Genomic DNA, 9,758 nt, shown 5'->3' with positions numbered 1-9,758 from the left:
TCATCATCACTTGCCATCAGAGAAATGCAAATCAAAACCACAATGAGATACCATCTCACACCAGTTAGAATGGCGATCATTAAAAAGTCAGGAAACAGCAGGTGCTGGAGAGGATGTGGAGAAATAGGAACATTTTTACACTGTTGGTGGGACTGTAAACTAGTTCAACCATATTGTGGAAGACAGTGTGGCAATTCCTCAAGGATCTAGAACTAGAAATACCATTTGACCCAGCCATCCCATTACTGGGTATATACCCAAAGGATTATAAATCATGCTGCTATAAAGACACATGCACACGTCTGTTTATTGCGGCACTATTGAAATAGCAAAGACTTGGAACCAACCCAAATGTCCATCATTGATAGACTGGATTAAGAAAATGTGGCACATATACACCATGGAATACTATGCAGCCATAAAAAAGGATGAGTTCGTGTCCTTTGTAGGGACATGGATGCAGCTGGAAACCATCATTCTCAGCAAACTATCACAAGGACAGAAAACCAAACACCGCATGTTCTCACTCATAGGTGGGAATTGAACAATGAGAACACTTGGACACAGGAAGGGGAACATGACACCAAGGCCTGTTGTGGGGTGGGGGGAGGTGGGAGGGTTAGCATTAGGAGATCTACCTAATGTAAATGATGAATTAGCGGGTGCACCCATTAACTCATCATGGCACCTGTATACATATGTACCAACCAATATGGCACATGTATACATATGTAACATGGCACATGTATACATATATAACAAACCTGTACCTTGTACACATGTACCCTAGAACTTAAAGTATAATAAAAAAAATTAAACATCCTCTGAGCTCCACCCGTTCATCCCTGCCTCCCCCAATCACTGGAAGCCACTGATCTTTTTACTGCCTCTGTAGTTTTGCCTTTTCCAGAATGTCCTAGGGTTGGAATCCTGTAGGATGTAGCCTTTTCAGATTGGCTTCTTTCACTTAGCAATATATGTTGAAGGTTCCTCCATGTCTTTTCATGGCTTGATAGGTCATTTCTTTTTAGTGTTGAATAACAGTTCATCGTCTGGATGTCCCACAGTTTCTTTATCCATCTACCCACTGAAGGACGTCTTGATTACTTCCAGGTTTTGGCAGTTGTGAATAAAGTTGCTATAAACATCTGTGTACAGATTTTGCATGGGCATAAGTTTTTAGCTCCTTTGGATAAATACGGAGGAGCACAATTGCCAGATCATATGCTACGAATATGATTTGTTTTGTAAGAAACCATGAAACTGTCTCCCAGTGTGGATGAACCACTTTGCATTCCCGTCGGGAGTGAATGGGAGTTCCTGTTGCTCCACATCCTCGGCAGCATTTGTTGGTGTCATTGTTGTTTATTTTTGCCGTGCTAATAGGTATGCAGTGACATCTCGTTGATGTCTTAATTTGCATTCTCTGTGACATATGATGTGAAGCGTTTTGCCATATGTAGATTCACCCTCTGTAAATCTTTTGTGAAGTGTCTGTCCAGGTCTTCTGCCCATTTTTTAATCTTGTTCATTTTCTTGTTGAGTTTTTAAGTTTTTTGTGCATTTTGATGTTAACAATCCTTTGTCAGATGTGTCTTTTGCAACTATTTTCCATCAGTCAGTGGCTTCTCATCTTGTTGACATTGCCTTTCACAAAGCAGAAGTTTTAAATGTTAATGAAGTTTTTTCGGATCTTGTCTTTAGTGTGGTGTCTAAGAAGTTATTGTCAGACCCAAGGTCTTCTAGATTTTCTCCTATGTTTTCTAGGACTTAAGGTTTTGCATTTTACACTTAGGTCCATGATCCATTTGGGTTTAATTTTTGTGAATGGTGGTGCCAGGTGTGCACCTAGATGAATGTTCTGCCTGTGGATGCTGAGTGGTTTAGCAGCGCTTGTTGAAAAGATGCTTCTTTGCCTCACAGTCACATTGTCAATGATGTATGTGTGTACACTGAAATATGTAGTACAGGTATTCTGGATACAAGTCCTTATCACGTGATTTACAAATATGCTCTCTCAGTGTACAGCTGGTGTTTTTGTTCTACCAGTGTCTTTTGAGAAGCAGAAGTAGAAATTTTTTTATAGTCCAATTTGTTAATTTTTTCCTGTTACGGATCTTGCTTTTGGTGTTGTACCTAAGAAATCTTTGCTTGGTCCAAGGTTCTAATCGTTTTCCTTTTATTACTTTTATGTTTTACATTTGAACATTCGAGTCTGTGATCTTTTTTGTGCTGATGTTTGCACGTGGTGTGGGGTATGCATCCTGTGTGTATCTGTTGCAGCACCCCACATGTCTGGGCTCTTGTTGTATTGACTGCCCGTGCACATGGGTGTTGATCTCTGGAATGTGTGTTTTATTCCCTTGATTATTTGTCTGATTTGATGCTGACACTACAGTGTCTTAATCACTGTAATGTTATAGTAAGTCTTAAAGTAGGTATGGAACCTCCAGCTTTGTTGTGGCCCTTCTAAATGTTTTGCATTTGTATATGAATTTTAGAATCATCATTACAATTTTTCAAAAAGTCCTGTTGGTGTTTTTATTGGGATTGCAGTGATTCTGTAAATTCACTCGAGAAGAATTTACCCATTTTACCAATGTTAAGTTTTGCAACCCACAGGCACAGACTATGTCTTTATGTAGGTCTTTAAAACGTTCGCTTGGCAGTGTTTTGCAGTTTTCAGCATATGAGTCTTTGATGATCTTTTGTCAGATTAAAATACAAAAAATTAAATTACAGTCATGCCCCAGTTACCTTTCTTGTAGAGTGAGCTTTCGTGGCTTGTGTCTTTTTTTTTTTTTTTTTTTTTGAGACGGAGTCTCGCTCTGTCGCCCAGGCTGGAGTGCAGTGGCCGGATCTCAGCTCACTGCAAGCTCCGCCTCCCGGGTTTACGCCATTCTCCTGCCTCAGCCTCCCGAGTAGCTGGGACTACAGGCGCCGCCACCTCACCCGGCTAGTTTTTTGTATTTTTAGTAGAGACGGGGTTTCACCGTGTTAGCCAGGATGTTCTCGAACTCCTGACCTCGTGATCCGCCCGTCTCGGCCTCCCAAAGTGCTGGGATTACAGGCTTGAGCCACCGCGCCTGGCATGTCTTTTAAGGAATGTTTCTGTTTCACGTAATTTATTAGCGTGAACTTTTTCATAATATTCCATTGTTACCTTTTTCCTGTTGATGGAACCTGTAATGATGTTGCCACTTTCATCTTGATGCTGGTAATTTGTATCTTTGCGACAGTGGGCACCTCTGAGCCCTAATTGTCATCATTACTTGCTGTAACTGGAATCTGTGCGTTGCATAGTTTCATAGATGTGACACCAAAACACAATTTATGTAAAAACTGGCAAAATCTGAATTAGGTCTATTACCGCAGTCACATGAGTGTCCTAATGTGAACAATGCATGACTGTTAGGTAAGAGATGATCATCAGGGAGCCAGGAAGGGCACACAGAAACAAGTTATAAGACAAGATTATTTCACTTTAGGTACTTGTGGAAAGGAGAAAGCCATTAACCCTGTATTTTTGTCTGCTTTTAGTGCTTGAGCTGTTTAGAACCTTTGTTTCATAGTGTTACATACATCATGGCTCTTGCAGGATTTTAAATGTCCGTGTTCCTTAGTTTTGAAAACTAACATGTGAGATTGGTTTAAAACCTTTGGATTGTGTTAGACTAGCAAAAGTTTTGACAGTTTGCCCATTATTTGTAAGTTTCTTTAGCGTATTTAGTAATACAGTAATAGAATGTAACACATTCCACTGGCATATCACATTTTAATATTTTTGTTTTACCATTGATTTTTCTTCTCTTTATAGCTTTACCTTTAGTCCAAGTGGATGAAAAGGGAGAGAAAGTAAGGCCAAATCAGAATCGCTGCATAGTAATATTGCGTGAAATACCTGAATCTACCCCTGTGGAAGTAAGTACTTTCTCCTCTGAAGGTTACTTGGACATTTTCCCAAAGGTCTTTGTTGGTTTTGATTTTTTTTTACTTTTGTGTGTTTTTTTGGGCTGTATGTTTTTAGACTGAATACTTACATTAACACTGTTTTCCCAGGGTGTATACACACTGAGTTACAGAGTAGGAGGGAATGATTCCCAAACCTTTTGATCCCAGGACTCCTTATAATAAGATAGTGAAGGTTTATTCGTTTCTATATTTAGAAATTAGAAATAACACATTTAAACATTTATTTAAAAATAAGATTAGTAAACCCACAAATCAAGAAAAAAGCACTTTTGTGATAACTAACTTTTCAAAACAAGTATTTTTATGTCAAAGGGGCACCATGAATAACTCCCTGAGCCACCAGAGTGGCCTGGTCCGAGCCAGCACAGCCACTCTCAGAGAGCCAGTAACCTGGTCCGAGCCAGCACAGCCACTCTCAGAGAGCCGGTAACCTGGTCCGAGCCAGCACAGCCACTCTCAGAGAACCAGGAACCTGGTCCGAGCCAGCACAGCCACTCTTAGAGAACCGGTAACCTGGTCTGAGCCAGCACAGCCACTCTTAGAGAACTGGGAACTTGGGCAGGCCTTTTTTTTTTTTTTTTTTTTTTGAGACGGAGTGTTACTGTGTTGCCCAGGCTAGAGTGCAGTGGCGTGATCTCGGCTCACTTCAAGCCCTGCCTCCCAGGCTCAAGCGATTCTCCTGTCTCAGCCTCCCGAGTAGCTGGGATTACAGGCGCCTGCCACTGTGCCTGGCTAATTTTTGTATTTTTTAGTAGAGACAGGGTTTCGCCCTCTTGGCCAGGCTGGTCTCGAACTCCTGACCTCATGATTCACCCGACTTGGGCAGTAATTTTAGGGAACCACAGTATCTGATAGCTTAAAAGTAATGAAAAGCTATCTACTGTTACATGTTGCTGTAAAATCTGCCGTTTATCCAGATGCCTAAACTGAGTTGCTCTGTGTAGTAAACACACTGATGGTTACACCTTGAAATCATGAAGCAAAGTCTTTGTATAAGGTGCTGCGAACTTAGTTTATCCTACCTCAGAAAATGGGCTCTGCCTGCTCTGGGGACTTGCAGGACACAGGAAGCCTGGGTTTGTCGTTGGTCTCATCTCTCATGTGATTTCCGCCTCGTCATTCATACTGCATCTTTCCACACACCTTCTCTGCCGAGGAAATGGACATCGCTGCTCAGGCTTCCAAATTTAGCTTTTCAGTCCGAGTGGGTTAGTGTGTGTGAGAGTTTCTTAAGGAAAACTAGCATGTGACAAAGGTTAGGATTCCAACAAAGTTCTCTGCCTGGCGTGAGAAATTCTGTTACTCTCATGTAAGTATGGTCCTACCCTAGCAAGTTTTACCTTCTGTTCAACTCAGCCTGTCTTTACTAGTTCTGTATTGTAGTATGTGGAGAAAAAGAATTTTGGATTATAATTTTTTCCTCCTATTTTTATTAAGGGTCTGAATATGAAGGACCAGCATATTTCTTGCTTTTTTTTTTTTTTTTTTTTTGGAGACAGAGTCTTGCTCTGTCATCCAGGCTGGCATGCAGTGGCGTGATCTTGGCTCACTGCAACCTCTGCCTCCCGGGTTCAAGCACTTCTCCTGCCTCAGCCTCCCGAGTAGCTGGGATTACGGCCTCCCAAAGTGCTGGGAGTACAGGTGTGAGCCACCGTGCCCAGCTGAGGACCAGCATATTTCTTATGAGTAATTTGGACATCTGTATTAACTTAAAGTAATATTTAAAACATAGATCCTAATTTTTAAGACTTGAAATGTTTGTAAAACTTTAACCAAGGAGAATTTTCTGCATTTAGCAGTAGACATTGATTTTGGAATATTTATATTATTCAAAACTGCTGACCTTATATCTGTTGTAAAACTTGAGCAATGAAGGTCTTAAGAGAGAAGGTTTAAAGGAAACTTTGATAATTAAAAGTTGGGAAAAAAAGGAAGGAAAATAAGTAGCCTAAAACAATCCACGTAAGAAAAGAAGTTCCCAAGGACTCTGTATAATTTTTATAGAGCCCTTCTACTGGGTCTTAGAACTGTAGGCTAGGAGTTTCCAGAAAATTCTTCTTTAAATGTCACTAGGTGCTTGTCAGTGATGAATACATTTTAAATACTGATTCTGATTTTCTTAAAAATAGGATTTTCCCAGAGGCAGAGGAGTCAACCATTCTTGCCACTAGTAGACTGATGGTCTAGTAGCCTGAAAGTATTATTGTTTGAGTTTAAAAGTCATAATCCTAATTTACCATTAGTCAAGTGTGACTTTTGCGTTGATGTGTTTTGTCTTTTAACCAGTAAGCATTTACCAGTGGTGGGACAACAGCATAGGGCATTAGAATCCCTGGAATCCTTTTTTGTAGTTCATTTGGTTGTCAAGTTCCTTTGTACTTTTTGAAGTGTACCTGGCTAGAAATTTTTTATGGAATGGCCCTGTTTTTCCTTGTTGCTGTTTTTCTTCTGGTATCTGGTATGGATATAGCCACTCTAGCATTCCTTGATTGACATTAGTATGGTAGGTCTTTTCTATCCTCTTTTAACTCGTTTGTGTTTTCGTATTTAAAGTGGATTTCTTGTGAGCAGTGTGTAATTGGGTCTTGCTTTTCTTATCCAATCTGAAAATTTCTGTCTTTTTTTTTTTTTTTTGAGATGATGTCTCACTCTGTTGCCAGGCTGGAGTGCTGTGGCGTGATCTCAGCTCACTGCAACCTCTGCCTCCTGGGTTTAAGCGATTCTCCTGCCTCAGCCTCCCAAGTAGCTCCGACTACAGGCGTGCGCAACCATGCCAAGCTACTTTTGTACTTTTAGTAGAGACAGAGTTTCACAGTGTTGGCCAGGATGGTCTTGATTTTTGACCTTGTGATCTATCCACCTTGGCCTCCCAAAGTGCTGGGATTACAGGCATGAACCTCCTCACCCGGCCCAGTTTCTGTCTTTTAATTCAGAGCGTAGCCCATCTACATTTAAGAGGTTAATGATGTAATGATATGATTAAATTTAAATTCTTCATCTTGCTGTTTGTTTTCTGTTTGTCTCTTCTGTTCTTTATTTTCTTTCCCTTTTCCTTCCTTTTGTTTGGGATTAAATGTGTATTTTTATCTCCTTTTTTTGACTTATTAGGTATAACTCTTTGTTTCTGTTTTTTAGTTGTGCCTTAGGGCATGCTTCTCCAGCCCGTGGGCCGCATGCCGCCCAGGACGGCTTTGAATGCAGCTCAACACAAATGCGCAAAGTTTCTTAAAACATTATGAGTTGTTTTTTTTTTTTTAAAAAGCTCATCAGCTATCGTTGGTGTTAGTGTATTTTACGTGTGGCCTAAGACAGTTCTTCCACGTCCAGTGTGGCCCAGGGAAGCCAAAAGATTGGACCCCCTTTCTTTAGGCTTTCCAGCTGACCCTCTAACTGTAGTAGAGTCCGTGTAATTCACAGAGCAGCATACCTCTTGACCTTACAGCCATGCTCTCCCATTTACAGCCATGCCCTCCCATTTACAGCCATGCCCTCCCATTTACAGCCATGCTCTCCCATTCTCCACTTCTGGCCTGTGCTGTTGTCATACATTTTAATTCTACACAGTCATAAGCCTCACAATACATCGTTGTTGTGTTTGCTTTAAACAAGTCATTTTAAAAAAGAGATTAAAAATAAGAAAAACGTGTTTTATGTTTATTCAGTATTTACCATTTACAGTGCTTCTTATTCCTTTATGTCAATCTGGACTTTCCTTCTGCTTGGATATTCCTTTAGCATCTCTTGTACAGGTCTGCCGATGATGAATTTTTTTCAGCTTTAGTATGTTTGGGAAAATCTTATTTCACCTTTATGAAAGGTGTGTTTGCTGCATATAGATTTCTGGATTGATGGGGTTTTTTCCTTTCTGTGTTTTAAAGATATTCTCTCTTCTGGTATACGTTTTCTGTGGTTTTTATCATCATCCTTCTGTGTGTAATAAGTCTTTCTCTGACTGCTGTGAAGATTTTACTATTGGTTTTAAGCAAGTTGATTGCAATATACTTTGGTGTAGATTTCAAACTTCTTGTATCTGAAATTTATCAAGCCATTTTGTTAAATGTTTTCTTCTCCCTTTCGCCCTTTTCTTCAGAAAGTGTCTAGCCAGCTGTTTATTTTATTTAGTGTAGTTTTAATTTCAGACAGTGTATTTTTCATCTCCAGTGAAGTTTGATTTGGATCTTTTTAAAAAATCTTCCATGTATGTTTAACATGCTCAGTCTTTACCTTTTATGGGATATGGAATATACATGCAGTAAACGTTTTATGTGTATTAAGTCTATCGTCTCTATCATTTCTAGGTCTAATCTTTTGCATTATAGGTCATATTTTTCTATTTCTTTGCATGCTTTGTGATTTTGGAGGAGATGCTTGGCGTTTTAAATTTTACTTTACTGAATATTTTTGTATTCTAATAAATATTCTTGAGCTTTGTTTTGAAATGCAGTTAAGTTACTTGGAGCCAACTTGTTAGGTGGAATCAGAGCAGCCTTTTCTCCAGGGCTCATTTTCCCCACGGCTGAAGCAGTGCCCTTCTGAGCACTGTCCCTGCTATCCTGTGGGTTTAGGAGAGTTTCCCACGGTGGCTAGTGGGAAAACAAACCATTCTGGTCTTGGTGAGCCTGCCCTGGGCTTGTTCCCTCTCCTCCTTCAGGCAGCTGTTTTCCAGGCTGGAGATGTGGGGAAGGCCGTCTCAGGCTTACCCTGCGGGCTCTGTGGCCCAGGCACTGAGGGCCACCAACCCCCCCACACCCCGTTCATGTCCCTCTCAGGGATCACACTTGTGTACATGCTGGGGTTCAGGGCCTGAAACCATTCTTCATGTATTTTGTCTTTGTTTTTTAAATTGAGTCATCTGGGAGAGTAGATCTAGTCCATCATGGCCAGAAACAGAAGTCCAAGCAATGTTTTTATTTTTATTTTTTAAAGTTGTGAAATTATCAGCCCAGAAAATGGCATGATAGTTTTCACATTAATTTAGCTTAATGGTATCTTGAGAGTAGGGGAAGCTGTAAGCTGTGTAACTGTTTTTCTCTATGGCATTGTGATTCTGATTCTGGAAGCCCTGCTGAACCCTCATCCTTTTTGGAAGAGAAATTTACTAGGCATCATGGTATGTTAGTTTGTTTAAGGATAGTTCCTTAAGATAATGCATTTGTTAAAAAATTTTTGGTGAGGACAAAAAGTGGCATTGTTGAGAATTAATTTCTAACATCTCTATTTCCTGTAGGAAGTAGAAGCACTATTTAAAGGAGATAATTTACCAAAATTTATAAACTGTGAATTTGCATATAATGATAATTGGTTTATTACATTTGAAACAGAAGCTGATGCACAACAGGTAAGTTCTTTCCACCATCACCCTATGAATTGCATAGTTTACCAGTTTTTAGTATTAGTGCATGTTGGGACTAAACTTGGGCATTGAGATTATTTGTGATAGTAAGTTCGAATATAATCTGCAGAGGAAATCAAGTTGTAGAAACTTAAATGAGTGTATTTGTATGGATAATTTTTATAGCAATATAAAAAGCATGTGATTTTACTTTCTAAGGACAGCAAGCTAAGCAACCTAGGAAAATCAGTTTTGTTCTTCTGTCTGGGCAGAGAAAAGTTTTACTATTTGCAAAGTGTTTGGGGGGAAATTTGAACCTAATCTTCATCTCCCAGGAGACTTCATTGTATGTTGGAAGATGCTTTTTTTTTTTTTTTTTTTGAGACGGAGTCTCGCTCTGTCGCCCAGGCTGGAGTGCAATGGCCGGATCTCAGCTCACTGCAAGCCCCGCCTC

At 40.0% G+C, this 9,758-nt stretch overlaps 1 protein-coding gene across 1 annotated transcript in view; it reads left to right on the top strand.

The window, feature by feature from the left end:
- LARP4B (La ribonucleoprotein domain family member 4B) overlaps positions 1–9,758 on the top strand; it is a 116,117-nt gene that overhangs the window by 85,271 nt on the left and 21,088 nt on the right. The window contains exons 8-9 of the mRNA XM_025396035.1: positions 3,818–3,921; positions 9,200–9,310. Of these exons, the coding sequence (XP_025251820.1) occupies positions 3,818–3,921; positions 9,200–9,310 (215 nt within the window). The remainder of the gene's footprint in view (positions 1–3,817; positions 3,922–9,199; positions 9,311–9,758) is intronic.

This window comes from Theropithecus gelada, chromosome 9, assembly GCF_003255815.1.
Source record: "Theropithecus gelada isolate Dixy chromosome 9, Tgel_1.0, whole genome shotgun sequence".
Classification (NCBI taxonomy): Eukaryota; Metazoa; Chordata; class Mammalia; order Primates; family Cercopithecidae; genus Theropithecus; species Theropithecus gelada.
This window is presented reverse-complemented; position numbering and strand designations above follow the sequence as displayed.